General features: G+C 38.0%; 1 protein-coding gene across 2 annotated transcripts in view; it reads left to right on the plus strand.

The window, feature by feature from the left end:
* ERBB4 (erb-b2 receptor tyrosine kinase 4) overlaps positions 1-19,553 on the plus strand; it is a 350,674-nt gene that overhangs the window by 277,900 nt on the left and 53,221 nt on the right. For both annotated transcript variants that reach the window (XM_053471691.1, XM_053471692.1), the window contains exons 9-16: positions 413-539; positions 4,797-4,870; positions 5,130-5,220; positions 7,614-7,813; positions 8,504-8,636; positions 10,005-10,098; positions 10,309-10,463; positions 16,175-16,219. In XM_053471691.1, coding sequence (XP_053327666.1) covers positions 413-539; positions 4,797-4,870; positions 5,130-5,220; positions 7,614-7,813; positions 8,504-8,636; positions 10,005-10,098; positions 10,309-10,463; positions 16,175-16,219 — 919 coding nt within the window. The remainder of the gene's footprint in view (positions 1-412; positions 540-4,796; positions 4,871-5,129; positions 5,221-7,613; positions 7,814-8,503; positions 8,637-10,004; positions 10,099-10,308; positions 10,464-16,174; positions 16,220-19,553) is intronic.

The following is a 19,553-nucleotide window of genomic DNA, read 5'->3' on the forward strand; positions in this document are numbered from 1 at the left end:
TTAAGGTGAAAAATTCCATCTCACACCCTTCACCTCCCATCAAGTTACCGGCAACTCAAGCTTAGGGGTGGAAGTTGTACAGGAAATCAAGAAAGTCTGGGATGTGGATATAGTTATGCTTAACAATCAATAAATAAAACAGGATTTAAACAGGACAGACTAGAAGGGCCAATTTGTACTTTTCTGTCATCACTATCTATGTAGGATTGTCAACATCAATGAGCTTCTGTTGTAGAAAAAGCTGAGGTAACCCTGAATAATGAATAATTAAAGTGTTAAGAGTTTTTGAAAATCGCAATATTAACTCATCCTAGTTTCTTGCAAAAGGCCCACGTATAATGCATCATTACAAACTCTTGCTTTAGGGAATAAACCACACTAAGACCCTTTTTTCCACTTGTGCTTTGTCTAGTGTGTGACGGCATCGGGACGGGTTCTCTGCAGTCTGCGCAGACCGTGGACTCCAGAAACATCGACAAATTTATCAACTGCACCAAGATCAACGGGAATCTCCACTTCCTCGTCACTGGAATAGAAGGGTAAGCGTGAATCCCTTGCAAAAAAATTATCAAAACATATATAAGGAACATATATGGCGCTAAATCACCGAACGACTGTTCCTCCAAGGCCACATGATATATTGTTTTGTTATATAAAAAACATTTTTTTTTGTTTTCAGACACATGGAAAACAGGAATTTTAGAGAGACCAGCAAAGTAGCCTATTATGAAATGGCTTTTTATATGAGATAATGTGTTCTCAAAGTTTTTTTGTTTTGTAACCCAAACATTGCCCAGGGAAAAGAAAAAAACGGCCCGTTTAAAGGACCATTAGGACCTGGTTAGACGTCTGTAGATACTGTATTTCATGTCCGACTCTATATAATTCAAGTCATCATTGTTATGCTGATAGGAAATATATGCAGCTTTTTCACTCGAACGGCTCTATCCCTTGGGAGAAGCTTTCATCCCGCATTGTCCCCTGTCACGCCTCTTCACGTGTTCTGCCTGGAAGAACTTTGCAAGGACAGATGTTGTTAGCACACCTCTGCTGGGAGGCGCATTTGATCTACAATTAAGTAACGAGGTGTGACAAGTGGAGCAAGTGCGAGGGTATAGACAGGTCCCAGTGGGAATTTTGGGCCTCTAGGCAGGCCAACTCACTAGGGAAGTAACAAAATCCACAATTAGAACAAACCAGAGCCCTGGGGTGTAAACCTTGATCCGGAAATCAAGTGGAGAGTTAGTTTTCTCCTTGTAATGTATCTTTTGACCTTGAGGACTAAAGCGTTATTTGGAATCCCATTTTCATTTCATTCACACACGACGGCAGGAGTGGGGAATTGAGTATCCGGCGTAACTGACAGGGAAGTGACCCCTCGTGCCGTACTATGATGTACTTTCCAAAAACGGATGTTTTAAGGGAACAAAATGAAGTTCAGGTCGTACACAGTGGGTCAGCAGGCTTGCGATTTGTCACAATCAGGCCAGAAAGATATTTTTGACCATTAATGGCTAATTACATTCTATGTCATAAGTATATGGACGCCGGCAGTTTCTGTTCTCACAGGTCTCAAAAAGATCAGCTCCTGATATAGTTCGGGATGTCCTTAAATCCTGGCGTTTAGATGTGTGCAGGTGCCAATGGGAAGAGATCCTAATATTATTTGTGAAGCCATATCTGATTATATCTTGTGATATAATACTTTGGTCTGTTTAGTGTATGGGTATGAATACCCAAATGGCGAAGGTATCTTTAAGAAGCTTTTTCACAAGCAATTCTTTAAAATGTTTTATCTTTGTCAAATTAAGAGCTCTGCATGTTCAAATTCAGGTAAGTAACCAATGAGTCAAATATACCACAGTGATCGTTTCCCCCCGCTGTTTAATTTCTCGTGTATAGTAGAGACACCAGGCAGATTAGTGAAGCAAGGGCATCAGGAACGAGTGATTTAACCCTGTGCGGAACACAGAGCATGTAGTATGGCATGTCCATGCTTCTGCTAATTGCTTACTGCAATGATGATGTTGCACAGTAAACCAATTAGATGATAATTAGTTATCCACATTAGCCACAGGTAAATATTTTAATTATGCTTAATTATGTTTTTTTCTGTCCTTATTCAGTGATGATGGGGACTTTAATTCATTCCTTAATGTCAGGATAGGAAATGGCTCATCTTTATGAAATACCATGTATTATTAACAAAAGAGTATATATATATATATATATATATATATATATATATATATATATATATATATATCGTTATACACTGTAAACCCTACATATCATCGGTGAATGGCTTTTGTGATTGCATCATCAGCAATGGTGATAAATTGCCTATTGGGAGTTTATTGATACACGCAGCAGAATGGATAACATGCATGTAGCCTGGGCATTGATTAGAAGAGATTAATTGTTTGCAAGTGGGCATGTATCTTTATATTGGTACCAAACATTTCTGGGCATAATTAGCCGCCACTGCCTTAACTGATGGGATATAAATACAGCAATTGACATCTGATTAAAATTGATTAATGCGTGAGGATGCCAGTGGAGTAAATAGTTTACAAAGGTTTTATAAAGCCAGCACAAAAAGGATCTGAACTCAGATTTGATATTTCCATCTGAAGGTGTGTTGGGCATATGAGATATTCACGCTGTGAAACGGGAGCAATACATAATCAGAGCACAGCACTGTGAATACGGGCAACACAATCATTCATATTGTTTTAACTTAATCAAAAATGCTAATGCAGCAATGCCGGATGAGCAGTAACCTCAAGATTAAAACACATATAATTGCATTTTGTTTACAAATTGTTAACAAAGTCCAATTTAAGTGCCATTTTATGAGAAGTAGAGTGGCTCGTTGAACCAGAAACCATTCGGCTTGGCTTAATAAAGCCAACAGCATAATGCATGTTATAGAATCGCAATAGGATTCATCTTTTAAGAAATATACCTTATTTATTGGGCTGGAACAGAAAAGATGCTTGCTCGTTTGATAAGAGAGGCTTTAATTGTATTTGTGACAAATTAAATCCAAATTAATTTTAAGATGAAAGCATTTTTATAATAATGCATACAACGTTCATAGGTTCCTTGAGTAACATATGGTACAAAGTAATAAACTTTAAGATGATGGGTCATTGCTATTTCTTAGAAGTACAGATATTTAGTGGTAAATAAAACATATAGCTTGCTGGTTCTTGCATCAAAGATTACACAATTTAGCTCTCGCTGAGATATAAAAAGTCAAACTTTAGGGATTTGGAAACTCATTCGCAGATGGGTCGCTGCATAAAATGGAATTTCATTTCTGAGGAATCGCTGAATGGTTTTTAGAAAGGAATAAAAAGCATGGTTTGGTGTCTGAAATGAATCATGTTAATGAGTATGTGAGCAAAGGGAAGGACTTGTAAATAACCTTGAGATAAAATCTATTCACTTGCACACATCCAAAATAACGAATCGAATATACTGAAGTGATGAGGTTCTGTTAAGAAACAGTAACTGAAGAATGGTAAGAAGCCAAAGTCCTAGTTGGTCAAAGTCACAGGGAAAGTTGGAATTAATGCAAAAGATGTTTCTTCTAATAAAAAAATTCTCACAGTTCTGCCCTAAATATTTAAAAGGAAATTGGCATCCTTGTAGGTCAGTGAAGGGCGACTGAAGGGAAACCAGTGGACATGTGGAGGTAGACAACTGTAAACACTTGAGCCAGAAATGAACCACAGCTTTCATAATCAACAGACTGGAGATCATCAGATATCCTCAATGGTCAGGGCAAAGCAAGATGATTAGGCCTTCATGAAATGTTTTGAAGGCATCTTGGTAAATTTTTCAAAGCGGTTTAGGAAAACCCACAATATTAAGTGTATCTTTAGTAAACTGTGTATTTGTAGTTGAGTGTTTCAGTGACTTCACTAAGCATTACAAAGGGATTAACCCCAGGGAGATGTTAGATATTCATTTTCTTATACAAAATTCTACTGCAGAAGGGCTGAGTTGGCCCCACATAAGGTATAGTTGTTTGCAACAGCAAATGGAAACGTGTATGTCTTCTGTTATGTGTGTTATTTAAGGAATATTAGACATTCACATATAAAGAAGACTTCACTGAAGACTAAAAATAATAACTTATGTTAAAATGAGCAGTGGGGGTTACTTTATTTCCATAGAGACAGGTGTGAGGACAGTATGAATCGCCAAGGACTGTCATGTGCAGGTATTTCACAAACATAAATCAAATTGCCTTATGCCAAGGATGGGGTGTACACATGCCCTCTGGTGTTTGTGAAAGGGAACTGCAGGTATAGAAACAAACTGAATGGGATGTGATTATGAGCGCTTTCTCTTGGTTAACTAGAGGTAGGGAAATGGATATGGCTGCATTGAGCCAAGAATGGTCAAAGATGATACCTTTTGACACAGAAAAGTATCTCAAATGCATTCTCAGAGGTCTTTTTTCCGTTCTAAGGAAGAAACCCTGAAAGGCCCTGAAAGATTGTTATTCTACTTATTTTTTCCCAATAAAAATTATCACCTTTGACTTAAATAGAGGTAAATATTCTTAGCCAGGTGACATATTGGGACTAAAAGTCCTGCATTAGCTTTAGAATAGGTGGCTACTCCTTTTTAGGACGAGTATAAGTCTCATTAAGGAAATATTAAGAAATAAAGCAATAAAATAATTTTACTTTTATATCAGAAACAATACATATGGTGCTTAGTTTAAGGCAAAATGTTTTAATGGAACTCTTTTAATTTTTTTTATTAATATCTTCTAGGGATCTATACCACAACGTAGCTGCTTTGGATCCAGAGAAATTAAATATTTTCCGTACTGTTCGAGAGATTACAGGTAAAATAAACTTCTGGTTGTAAAGGTGACTAACAATTAGTTTGGTACTATGAGATTATGTTCTGGCCTTCCTATCATATTATAATAACTGTAATAATGTTCTCTGAATGACAAGAGTTTTATGATTAATGAAGATACATAGTGTATGTATATACCTCACAAGTGTCACTGTTTAGGAAGGGCAGTCCTCCTTATGCACTTGATTGAACTGATGACATTCATGCTTTATCCAAATTATCAACTGGTTTTTCCCCCATAGGTTTCCTAAATATACAATCATGGCCTCAAAACATGACAGACCTCAGTGTCTTCTCCAACCTGGCCAGCATAGGAGGCCGAGTCTTGTACAGGTAGGGGGCAAATTATTTGTATTCTCGTACATGAATCATCCTCTGCTGTCTTTATATATATATATATATATATATATATATATATATATATATATATATATATATTGTAAATACAAAATATTAACTGATAATATCACTTGTGTGTACGTAAAAATCCTCTTTGTTCCAAAGCCCAAGATAAATTACGCAGCCAACACCAGTGTGCAGAAATAAATATTGACAGGTGATGGGGGACATAAAGTGATTTATCTGCATTATTAAGAAAGCATCAGATATCACCAGAAAAGCAGGAGAATATGATCATTTTCCTTTTATATGTACGTTTCTGTCTCTAAAGCCAGGCATAATAAGATTAGAACATTATTTGACTATAGTCGGGCAGTAAGTTAACAAATGTAAGAAGTTGTAGTCATGTTTAGCTTTCTTTGGATCAGGCTGCATACAAAAACATCTGTCCATTGAATGGCATATAATGTGTATGTTCCGCTTTGTGCTGGCAATACGTCGGCCACAGTGCTTTGAAGAATTAACCAATTTCCAGTGCAGGACCTGAGACCCCCTGGCTTAAGTCTATTAGCAAATGGAAAGCCAATCTTAAACTCCTGTGACAGTATGGAAGCCAGTCGGTGTACCAACATAGCCAAGATATGTATTTACATATAGATTGTATATGTGGAGTTATCTTTCTCTTTAAGAGGTTATGTTAGCATTTTTTCCCCCAAATGATGGGTTTCCAAGAGCTCTGGAGAAGGTAGTTTGCTGAGCGCTGTGTCTCTATATTACAGGCTGTTGTAGTCACATAAAAAGCTGCTATTACACTATCAGAGCCTCCTGTTCCCCTCACGGCAGAAAGAAGAAAGCGGGTACCCACAGAGGTTATGGCATCCTGCATGCCAGTGCCGGGAATAATTATTTGACTCTGCGGGGCTGATATGGAAGGGCAGGGGGCGCATTTAATGATGGCCTCAGCTGAGAGTTATGAAACACCATGACTTCAGAAGCCAGCGGACCGGCAGACTCACTCACGCAATCTCTGCCTGTCTGGAGTGGTGACAGCAGAAGAATTATTTTGATTTAAAGCACCCGTGGGGCCGAGCTCTTTGAAATAGCAGATATCCCCCGTAGTGGTTTTAGCTTTACAGGGTAATAGAGGAAAGTGGAGCTATGCAAAAGTCCAAACCCAGACTGTGAGCATCAACTTTCACTATTAAATAAAAGGGGACTTCAGTGTATATATATATATATATATATATATATATATATATATATATATTTATATATATATATACACACACATACATTAGTTAGTTGTCCTGCCTCCCCCTATTGGAATCAAATGCTGACTAAATCCACAGGTTTGGATCGTTCGCATACGATATGTTTCTATGACCACCTGTACAGAACAGATTAGTATATTAGATTTACATTCCCTATAATGTACAAAAATACAAGAAGAATCATCAGTGTGGTTCATTCCCATGTATGTATGGACATTTGTCTATTATATATTTTGCAACTAGAGACTCACATACAGACATAGCTTTTGGACGTTATCACCCTTAACAAGAAGTGTAGTTGCCTGCTGCTTCTATATTAATAAACCTGAAACTCATGGAAGGACCCATACATTTTGTACACCAATGCCTCAAGTCATAGCATGTGCAGCAGTGTTGTGATGGACATTTTGGTTATCCCTAGTAATTGCATATGTCACTTTACTTATACAAGACTCATACCCACTCCCTACTGATTAACTGAACACTCTAGAGAGAGAGTACTTAGTCTTGACACACACACACACACACACTATATTCATACAGGACTGATACCCACTCCCTACTGATTAACTGAACACTCCTTTGATTGTATTCTATCTGGAAAGAGTTCTTAGTCTTGACACACACATACAGGTAAACACACCCAACAGTAAATCACTTATTCTTGAATCAACTGAATCTCCCTATTTTTATCTAGGTATACATGTTAACAAAGGAATATGCTTTCCATAATGCAAAACACCAACAGAGAGCATTTTCTTCATGCCACACGAGAACCCAAAATTAATGATCATCAGATTACATTTAAATCTATAGAGCAGTAACAGAAAATTACTTTTAAAGTTAAATATTATTTCAATACGGGTTATAACAGAAAGGTTCGTTTTATAAGGTCTCATATACTGCACACCACAAAATCCAGGAGGTGGTCATCCTGTAGCTTTCCAACGACATTTCCCCTACACTATACCTTTCTGCAGCTCTTCATCAACCAGGATATAATCCTAGAGCAGTATCAGAGCAACAGGTTGGGTTCTTTGGGTCTAACGTGTTCTGGGTCAGAGTCGTGGTGTCACCATCTCGTTGTGTTTTTCCTCTTCTTCTCTGTACATTTAGTGGAATTTCGCTGCTAATCCTCAAGCGACATAGCCTCACATCTCTCAAGCTCCAGTCCCTCAAAGAGATCAGCGCCGGGAATGTCTATATCACTGATAATCACAACCTGTGTTTCTACCACACCATTAACTGGACTTCATTGTTCAGGATGCCCACCCAGAAAGCTACCATCCGTGATAATAAAAAGACAGAAAACTGCAGTGAGTACTACCTGTCTTCTCTATATAGTAACATTGTATCTGACGGCAGAGAACCATTCAGCTCATCTAGTCTCAACATTTTCCTGATGTAAAGACAGATCTTAATCAGTCCTTGGTCTTGTCTTAGATTCTGGATAGCCATATCCCTGTCCCATGCCTGCAATGCCTCTGCTACTTCTACTGAGAGTCTGCTCCACTTATCTACCTCCCTTTCAGTAAAGTACAGTGACCTGGGTCTTGCAGTGTTATAAAGTACTTATTACAGTTAACAAAACTGAAAGTATCCTATACCATGAATATTAGTTGTTTACTCGTTGGCAACATTTTTCCATATAGCTTGGAATAATTCCATAATTCTTTTTTTAATCTTCTTCCTTGGGTTTTCAAAGTACATTAATGAACATGTGTGGGTTCTAATGAATAAAATACTTCTTAGTTGTCTGCATCCCAAGAGTCGCAACAGCATGTAGGGGGCATGTACATTCTTCCAGTCCATTAGGCTAATCTATCTTCAGGGCCTAATTGGCATGTATTTACTGATCTCCTCTTTTGTTTAATTAACGGTATAATGAAGTTTTGTGTTCTGTGCCAGACAAAACGCTTATTAACCTCTACTATTTAGAATGCAACCTATTGTATTCTTATTAATGAATAACTTGGTTATATTCTCTTAAATATGTTTTTGTAAAGCTGCTGAAGGAATGGTTTGCGACCCTCTGTGTTCCACTGCTGGATGCTGGGGTCCAGGATCCAACCAATGTTTGTCATGCCAATTTTTCAGCCGAGGGAAGGCATGTGTCAAGTCCTGCAATCTTTATGACGGGTAAGAGACTTCAAGTATATCAAGGGCAGTGGAGTCATCTAAATAAAACGAAAGTCACTAGGTTAAGGTATCCACACCAAGCAGGGCCAAAATTATAATTTTTTAACAGTTATTATTGGACCTTCATAAACAAATATTGAAAGGAGTGTTGAAGTTCAGACTCGGCATGGCCATTGGGACTGAGGTGAGTTCAGGTTGAAATACATGAAAAGCCTTCTTGACGTGTTCAACAATTTTTAAACTGTTCTGAAAAAAGAGGGCACTTCAACCAATCTTACTTACAGGGCATTGAGACGGACAGATTCTGTGTTAGCCTGGCAAGGCACTATGTGAATAGGCTCCAAAATATAGTAGTTTGATGTTTTAATGTCTATTGATGTAGTATAACCTAGTCACGATAAAGGAACAAGCCATTAGTGAAATAAAATGTATTTTCGCATTGTACAGCCACCAGGTATACCAGCTTTGGAGTCACTCGTACAGATTATCTACAGTTATATTGTTTAATAAGTGAGAAAATATTTTTGTGGATTTAAACCCTTGAGGTTGAATACTCACCCTCCCCATTTTGCCGTCACAATAATCTTTGAAAAAACCCGTCAGTTTCCACTTGTCCATCCTACGCCACAATAATAAACAGCCTTACGGTGTAATGAAATCTCCTTCCCTAAGAGATCATCCATTTTAATTAGAGCAAATCGCAAGCATTTTCTCTGCGTTTTTCTTCTTGCCATTCTCTCTTTACCAGGTTCATCTTATCTCCTTTCACATGTCCTCCCCACTGATTCAGCTGTTTCTTTCTTTCTTCTGGTGTAATTTTCTTTTCGCTTCTTCTGTATGTCTCCCATTTTAATATAAATGTTCTCCAAGTACCCTGTCTGCTGGCAAAATATTGATATCGGCTTTATTTATAACACTAGAAAAGGCCAGTCATTTGAGATAGATGGTGGGATGAACAAACCCTCCTTTTTAATCCCATCTGGCAGCCACTGGTTTTCTATCTTTGCTAGACTCTCTTTCTTTCTTAAACAATGGACTCCAGACTGTGTGTTTTTTTTAGTTATTTAATTTGGGAAATCTTTAGGTTACATATGAACTACCACTTTTGATTTGATTAGAACTTCCCTCAGTACTGGCCCCACCATAATGGTGGGCTAGTTGTCCCTATGGCTTCGTTTTAGGCTATGTAACCTGAAAGGTTAGTGGATACAGGCAAAAATTCTATTAATGCACATTTAATGTAAACCCCTCCTCATTACACTTCACTAGGAAATAAATATACAACTTTGTATAGTGTGTAGCTGTAGAGATGAGCGCTGTCTCAGCTGTTCGCAGTGAAATCATATGTCTGTAATCTTCTGTCTGCAGAGAGTCCCGTGAATTTGCCAATGGCTCTGTCTGTCTGAAATGTGACCCACAGTGTGAGAAGATGGAAGAAGGCACAATCACATGCTATGGACTGGTAAATAAGTGCCAATGGCACAAATCCTTTTTTTTAACAGAAAATGTGGAAGATAAATGTCATTCTTCACTGTTTATGTTAGTGGACTTATGTTTCAAAGGGGATTTTAAGCCCAATAATAATACTGATTGTCATAGCAAAAACAGGATCATTTTCTAGCAGAACCATGAAAATTATGTTTCATGGTGGTTTTTTTATATTGTTTTTCAGGGTCCAGACCACTGCACAAAATGTGCCAACTTTAAAGACGGACCTAACTGTGTTGAAAAATGCCCAGAAGGCGTGCAAGGGACCAATGGTTTCATTTTCAAATATGCAGATGAGGACAGAGAGTGCCATCCATGTCATCCTAATTGCACTGATGGGTAAGGAATATTCAGATCTGGGTACTTAGTTCATGCTGATTCATTCTAGGGTGCAATTAAACTATTTGGTATACTAAGCCTTCCTTCCCCAGCTAAAACCTAGTCAGAGACTCTCCATGTTTTTTATAAAGGAGGCTGTTGATCAAAGAAATGGTGGGCGCATTGCATATACATACAGAGCTGCTTTCAAAAATAATGAGGTTCTTGGCAAGCCTCTGCTTATACGTCCCATTCAACATCCCAAGCAACTCTACCCCCAGCATTATAGTATGGCTTCTTTTCCACCTCCGTCATCTTAGACCCTTGATTTTCAGAAGATAGAGATTCTAGTGGAATTGGATTTTAGGCATGTGCTCTTTGATATCTACCTTAAAAGTAGCTCTTTAAAGTTAGTAGACATTTATTATATTTATATTAGTCTTTCAATAAAGAGTGGAATATACCCTATTTATTCTACTTCTGTGGAAGTTGGTGCTTTATAACTACATGTTTTCCTACATAGAGCTGCAGCTGCTCCAGAACAGACTGACTGGTGAAGTTGTGTTGGGTACATACTGAGAGTCATTCCAGAGATTTGCCAATCCCACCGCGCCCCTTTAATGAACCGGGGCTATCTCTAAGAATGTTAAATCAGGTCCCGCAGGCTGAGCAATTTAAATCGTAAAGTGCACCCACAGCAAAACAACAAGCGCGTTAATAAAAACATTGTTTAGCTGCTTTCTTTGAGGCATTGTTAAGGAGGGAGATCTAGGTCTCTCTTTGCATGAACTCAGCATTTTGCAGGATGAAGTCTTCTAATGTGCAGGGAAATCTAGAAATATGCTCATTTTTCCCCCTGGTGCTGACAGGGGTGTTTAGAAAGTAATGCAGGTGCCGGAACGCTTGCTTTCTGTTTATTTGCAGCAATGATGTATGTATCGTACATATCAAAACCCAGCTACACGGGCCTGAATTCTTCATTAATTAGAAAGACGAGGGAGGGAGACTATAACCTAAAATAGATGCGAAAACAACCGCTGGTGATTAAAAACCAAATTGCTGTGTGTATAGTCCTCTGCATTTTATTTTTTATGGTCTAGTGTGAGATACTCTGTTATTTCCAAAACACTTCATCAGCACTACATACTATTCATCTGGTCTTCAGGGCTGAGGACTAGTAACAGGACCGTCTACAGGGTCCCTACACAAAAATCAAAACATTGCACTCCCACCTATCTGGTAAATATGAGATCTACTACTATATAGAATAATATACAGCATTGGATATAATGTTACTTAAGTCATTTCTAATTTACGAGGTGGGGAGGGAGTGAGGAAGCGTGGTGTTTGTCACTTAGCAGAAGAACCCCTGCAGTCACACCGGATCCACATTTCAAGCTTTGCCCTTGGCTGGAACAGGGTGAATTGTTTTTGCTGTAATATAGTTTAATTTCATCACATTTTCAACTGAACGGTTTTATTACCATGCAATTGCTGCAGTCATTTGGATGTTGAATATACACTCGAGTCAGCAAGCGTTCGAAAGCGAATGCTGGCATATAAATGCAGAAATGAAAACATTGGAAGCCATAACAAATCACGCACAAAAAAAATTGTGACATCACAAAACACTCTTACATCATAAAAAAAAAATCCTGTATTATTTGCTACCTTGTCTATGGTTTACTACAGTTTGCTCATGGCGATGTTCAATAAATTTTAGGGCTCGATTATAGATTTTATTATTTTAAATTCTCAGCTGACTTTGAATAGAATTAACTCTAGAGTGAAATGAAATAGGGAAATTTAAAGGCGCGACTTGAGCCAGACAATGCCGGCTAGCGTTCTTTAGCAAGTAAAATGAGTGCAGTAAATTATTCAGTATAACACGTTGATGTCAACAGCTGTTGCCGTTCACGATGAGACCTTTTACCGTTTTCACAAATCTAATTACAACAGAGTCATGAGGGAAAGGAAAATGAGACGGCAGCGAGTCGGTGTTTACTCCTTGTAGCTCATCAAGGTTTTACACTGGCGCTCAATCCATGGGATTTCACATATAACCAGGAACATCCTGGTGCTATAAAGAAAAATGAGAAGATATACATGAATAAACTGGCATGTTTGTGAATTTTGGTCCAATTCAGGTCAATCCCTGTGACCCGACCCCTAATCCGTTGCAAATGGGCAACATGTCTGGCTCAAGTACCTATCAGTGTGCATTAGGTTTTTATAGGAATGCCTTGAGATATAAAATCCAGGTTCAAATCTCAGTCAAAAGGGGAAACAAAGTTATTACAGTAAGAATGATGTCACAAATGAGGATATCTTACGACCAGTAGATTATGGTATGCGTAAAGAAATTATTCAATAACTAACAGCCTTTGGACCTTTATTCCAAATGCTACCTCTTAAATACAAATATTGATAGAACTATACAAATAATCTTCTGACATCTAATGTAAAACCAATGTCATGTATTTTTGGTAAGCCTGACTAATTAACCCTCTTATGCTGTCCTACCAGCTCAGAGCCCCTTTACTCAGAGTATCTGCTCCTGCTTCTCTATGTAACATGTCTATAGAGTCACTCTTACTATACAATGGCATTTGTCAAGCTTTATTTTAACAAGCACCCCTTTGTTTAATGCAAAATACAATTAAAATAAATGTTCAGATCTTTTTGGCACTTTTAGACTCTTTTGGAGTTGCCAGGTTAGGTCATGGCCCACTCCTATATCAGTTACGCTGTGCCCATGTCTTGATGTCAAGTAGCCCCGGAGCTGTAGAGGTTGATGTAACAGCATTTTTAATATTAATTGGCTAGATATAATATGTTGTATATTAGGTTTGTTTTCACAAAGCTAATACAGAGCATTGAGGACCCTGTATTTTGGAAATATGTGCACACATACAACAATTCCTCCATCTCGGTCACTTTTTGAGCAGATCCTAGGTCAGGATGGTATTTATAGAGAATTTCCAAGCTAATTTTGCAATAAACAAAAGGGAATAAGCTACAGGTAGAAGCTTTCTTTATTACCGAGGCATTTGTGGAGCTGGGGCCAGAGATGAGATTGTCTCCGACCTGTCAGGAAGAGGACACAATAAAGGACATTTAAAGACACCCAAAATGTGAGATGGGGCAGAGGACACCATGAGCCGAATCCACCAGTACATTCTTCTCTCGCCCACTTGTCAATTAAAATTCAGCTGGTTTTGAATGACAAACATATCTTAGGGGTCATTAACCCAACTGAGATGTTCCTGCACTGCTTGTCATAATGTGTGCCGCAGAAAAGCTGTGCTGATGGAAAACAGCCTTAAAATAGTTTTAACTACAGATTAATATAATTTAAAATAATAAAGAACTAGTGAACTGACCTTTTAATTACAATGTTTTATCATCCAGATTTCTCATACCTTATGTTTAATGTTGAGTTAGCTCACTGTACAGCACAAATTACGACCCGTTGCACATGATCGGCATGTTTCCACTAAAAGACATTTATTAAACAGAAATTTTAATAAGTTGTCCAAAGTGCCTGATAAATGCTGCAGCACTGGGCTGGATTTAAATAAATCTACATTTATCATATATTTCTGAAAAGCTCTGTGGACAGTGTTCTAAACATGCTTATAAAATATTTATAACCGCTCAGAATAAGTTGCTGTTTAAAATGGAAAAAAAACATTGTATTAAAATAAAATTGAGCTGATTTCTATGAGAAGGTAGTAAAAATATGGACCTGCAAATAGAATAGGACAAACACACAGTGATGATGGCTTTGAGCACTGAGTATGAGTTACCATGAGCAGTAAATGATATACCTGGATGTATTGGATGGTTATCCTGTTGGACTCCAGCTTCTCATAGACCCTTTAATGTGCATCATGCTCAACAGATATGAATGCAGTGAAATCTGTTCTTTGTTTCATTTAGGCCAGAAGCCAGGTTCGTCCAGGTTTTGTTTTGGGTCTTATACCATTCAGGGGCATTGGCCAGGGAGCTGGACAATATTAAAATAAAGTATATCATATATTAAGATATTGACTTGAAGTTCTGCATGAGTATTACTCCTGTTGTTGAGTTGCTGAGTATTGAATGGTTCAGGCAGACTTTGTAAAGTTGGGTGAGGAGACGGGAAAGAACTTCAGGACAATTGATTCGATAATGATGCTGTACATCTCAACCTCAATCAAATGTGGAAACAAGACCTTTCCCACCAAGTGTTTCCTCAGGGAAGAAAGTGCTATTTTCCACCTATTTTATTCCCAGCTTTAGTCAATGTATATGCACATATGGACACCTTGGAAAATCAAAACTAGTATGTAATGGGTGGTTATGATTAATGTTGGAATAAAAGTCTTGGGCAGGTCCACAAGCTTGTGATTGCACGCAGCTTTTGACTCTTGGAAATTCCAGTTCATTTAATATTTTTTTCTGCCTATCGAACACACAAGCCTGCCCTTCAGTTGCCAATTCTAATTTCAGGCTTTGGGGGATTTTAAAGAAAAGGAACAGGAAATAATTGCGTGTTGGCCATTTAACTGCCATTCTAATGGAGATAAGCTGCGATTTACCGTGTCTTTTGTGTCTAGTAATCATGGGCTCAGTGTTTTGTAAGCCAGAAAACCAGAGAGGGGCAGAAAAACAAAACCTTGGCATTGTAAGGTCTCCCACTGGCACAGGTGAAGTTTGCCCTGGTAGTGCTACTGCCAACTTAGGAAGGGAGGGTGACACCGTCATACACCTTTCTATTTATCTGTGGCTGTCTGGAAACCAATCAAATTAATATTTTTTTTATAACTGTGACTGGCGGCAGCTCAGTCAAAGAGCAGTTTGGTTAACCCTTTCAGGTCAAGAAGGGCTTTGTATGCATTTTTTAGGATAAACATTATGGCTAGAGAAAGCATGTCCAGATAATATGTTGTGAAACAAAATTGTGCCTTGTTCAGCTAATTACACTAATTTCTGTTTGTTTACTTCTGCCACTTTTATGTCATCCTCCCTCTTCTTCTTTTCTCTTTCCTGACCCCAACTTCTCATTCTTCCCATTTCTGCCCCTTTTCCACCTGTCTGTTGGCCTTTTTCTCTCTGCCTTTTTGTCTCCTTCTCTACCTGCCTCTAACCACTTTTCTCTTTCCCTCTCTCAATCCCCTTCTTCTTTTTTTCCCCCTCTCTCCCGTTCTAGTGCATCTTTCTAAGGTTTCTTCTTTCTCTGCCATTATCAATAGAAAATATCATGGAAACCTACATCCCTGCTGTTGTTGCTAGGCTTCCTTAGTTATTATTTTTTAAGCTGATGATCTTTGGATGCTCACCTGAGACTTGAGCTAAAAAGCTGTGTGGGGCCTGTTTGTTAACTCTCTGGAGTTTAAATACAAATGGGTTCACTCACTAAAGTGAGTAACTTCATCAAGGATCATGAAGGACCAGCCATGCAATGTTTCACCTGAAGGATGGGTGAGCTGGTCCTTCATAATTCAAGGTGAAACCTGTAAAATGTCTTACATGAGATTTTACTGATCTAACATCATTCGCAGGCCCATCCACGTCTCTCTGCATTTGGCCCTTTATAATGCATAGTGGAGTCAGTGAGTTCAAATCATTAACTCCCTTGAAAAATTCAAATTTTAGTGAATAAAGCACAACCCCTTTCATGTTTTAATTTTCTCAACCGTGCCTTTTGCGGCATTTATTTAATTCTGTTTTTTGTTCTGTTGTTTCAGGTGTACAGGACCACGCATCAAGGACTGCATTGGAATCATAGATAGGTAATGGGTTTGGTGTCCTCGTTGCTTTATTGTCCAGTGTGCTTTGGTTATTGTGTCTGTCGGTCAGGATGATCATGTGAGTCTGCAGTCATAAAATTGATGAGTTCAACGCGATATTTTATTCAGCATTGATTTAATAAGTCAACAGAAATCTTGACTGCTTGACTGCACGTGAATATATGGATTGCTCTGTTTTTTTTCCATTGCTGCTTGATGTAGGTATCTGTCGAGTTACGCCAAACTCACTCGCCAGTTTAGCTGCACTTGACCTTTGGAGAATATACCTCAATCATGTGGATCTTCTTCATAATGTGAAGAATGCTCTTCTTTCATATCTTTCACAGAATGAATCTAAAATGTAGGGAGCCCTTATCCATGAACAACCAATAATAGTTTTCCTACATTTTGAAAGTCGTTGGACACCAAAGGCTTACTCCTATCTATAAAAAAAGTTATTGTTAAAAAGCTTTTGTACTTTGTGAGGACAACATTAGTATCCTAGGTACTACTGGTGGTCTACAAACTACAGTTTGAGTGCCACTGCATAATGTAAGGAATGAAAGCTCTACACCAAATAAAGGTTCATCATTCCATCACACACATAAGGTTTGCCTTCTCATTGAATTCAGTTCACTGAAATAACTAACTTTCTGCAGAATCTGATGTGACTATATGCATATGACAGATAAAATGCAGTCTCATTCTTTAAACATTATATCTGTTCCATATTAGTGAAATGCTTCCAGATCTGCCCTATAGAACGCCCTTTGTTATAAGGGGCACACATTAAAACAGAGATTTGGACATTCTTTATGTAGAAAATAGCACTATAATCCATACAAACACAAACTGGGAGCTGCAGAGCAGGGCAGTACTTGGGCTCATTATACACAAGCATGTAAAGAACCATGTAAAAAAACAGTCATAAACTTAAAGGTGCTGTTTCATTAAGACAGATATTAATTGCACTCTCAAGCATGTGTAACAAAACACGCTGTCAAGTAGATGTTTCCATTGTATGGCTATAATGCCTGATTTTGTATCACATGACAATTAAGTGTTTGCAACAAAGACATGAAAGTGGAAACACTGGACAGGAACAGTATTTCTATAATTGCATTTAGTTATAAATGCTGTTAAATTTAGCAAAGGAGGTGAAACAGCACATTTAACTATTCATTATTCAGACCAACTGAATACTGGAGACCAAACTGCATAGCTTAGATGTTGGGATTAAATATTTCAACACCTTTAAACCATCTGATGGTTTACTAAATTCATCACAATGATTGCTACTCACGAGTTCCTAGAGGAGACAGATCAACCGCTTCCTAGATCTCGGTTACTTTTTGACCATTAAGCTACTGATCTACCCCTGAACTCCCTCCTTGAGCTCTCCAGTAAGAGATCTGAATAGCTAAATTAGGATTAGTCACTCTCCCACTGAACTGGGGCAGGGATGTTACTACGGGAAGCTGTTATTAGACTTTCCTTGCAAACTGGGGAACACACAATGAATTAGAACCCTCTTCTTACAAACCTCATTTAACGCATGAAGCTTTAATTAACTGAGAGCCTTACCCACCCTCCTATTGTTGTGTAGCTGTGTATTTCAGCCCCTGTAAATATCAATTTATGTAGAACACATTTTGGTTAAATGAGCATGTTTATTGTTTGGTATATAAATGGTTAACCCTTACCCAAGAGTTGTGAGCGAAAGTATTGTTCCCAGTAATAACATTTCCCATGATCTTGTGTACGCTGTGCTTTTTTCACACCCATGTCCACATGGGACCAGATTTGTCCTTTAAACTTTAAGAGAACGTGTCTTTTCTAGGAACACATTAAAGCACCCTTATCCTTGTCTCCTTACGTTTGAACAAGATTATGAACATATATTTGAACTTTAAAAATAACAAACTATTAAAAGTGAATATATTGGCAAATGTATATACAAATTATATTTGGCACCTCAAGTTTTTGGACTCTATTTAATGACAAGGTATGTTCCTAATTATATCATTCTGCTCTATTGTACAAAGACATGATAACATATGTCCCATATACGGGACAGGATCTGCCCAAAGCTTTAGATTTTCTAGAGAAACATATTTAGTATTCCTTGCATCTGGTGTCAATAAGATATTAATGCAAGTGTTAGTGGCATTCATAAAAATATGTTTACATTGAAGCAAGTTGAGTTCATTATGGGGTTTTTGTGTTGACCAACAGTTGGAAAGTTGACTAGCAAAGTCAAAGGTAAAGTTTTAGGAACAACAAAGCTATCGACAGTCTTCAAGTAGTCACATCCCATCCCTTCGTTTCCACGTAACACCAGTCTTTTAATTGTTTATAATCTTTTTTGCAATCAGAAACATTCGTCACATATTCCAACGTGAACAGAGATACAGTGTCTAGAAGGTTAATACCTGCTAATTTGTGACTAAGTTCTTCACCCATTTGCCACCTGTTCAAGGGGGATAAATGGATTTTGTGCCATTTCGACAAATTGTTATTCTAGATTTGCTTTGTGCCAATTATCAGAAATTACTGCATTAAGAGGAAATTCAACCATGGTTGAAGCTTCCAGGCTCAGCAAATCAGCCCATCACACTAAATGGCTTCCTTTTTTATGAGATCGTTGCTAAGATGCAAAACGTTATCCAAATTATCCTGCATGGTGTAGTTTTATTTTGACATGTTTATTATTTGCTGCTAGTGAACTGTTCACCTTGGCAGCCTGTGACCCCCTGGGGTCCAGTTCATCAAAGCACCTTAAGGCAACTTCAATGGTAAGAAGCCTTCTGCTGCTTTGACCATACCAAGAGCAGCATGCGTTTGTAGGTGAGTGCAAGTTGCAGGTCAAACACAAGATTGAGTGAGATAAGTGACTATTTAGCTCTCCTTTAAACGCACACTTTAGTGAATAAACCCTGCAAAGGTATTTTAGTAAATCATTACATAGAATCCAGTACCAGCAAAATTGCTGTCTGTTCTACATAGCTTATAGTATAATATAGTGGAGGTATATTTTTAAGAATACTCATGTAATGGAAGCTCTGATATAGAGCACTGTATTGTTAGGTATGTACTCTAATATAACGCCCACACGGCTTTAGCCCACCTACCTAGATAATGATCTCTTCTAGCAAATTACATGCAATCCTTCTCCTTTAAACTGATTGGAAAATCAGAATGCCCGCATTTATTTCGTTTTGTGTTCTGCTGCAGAAAGGGGAGGAAATCAACAGAGTTGCGTTTTTGTAATTCAAAATCAGTTTCCATGCTGTGAGAGTATAAGTCTTATCAGAATACTTGTTTTATTGTACCCCGC

The sequence above is a fragment of the Spea bombifrons genome, chromosome 7 (assembly GCF_027358695.1).
Source record: "Spea bombifrons isolate aSpeBom1 chromosome 7, aSpeBom1.2.pri, whole genome shotgun sequence".
NCBI lineage: Eukaryota > Metazoa > Chordata > Amphibia > Anura > Pelobatidae > Spea > Spea bombifrons.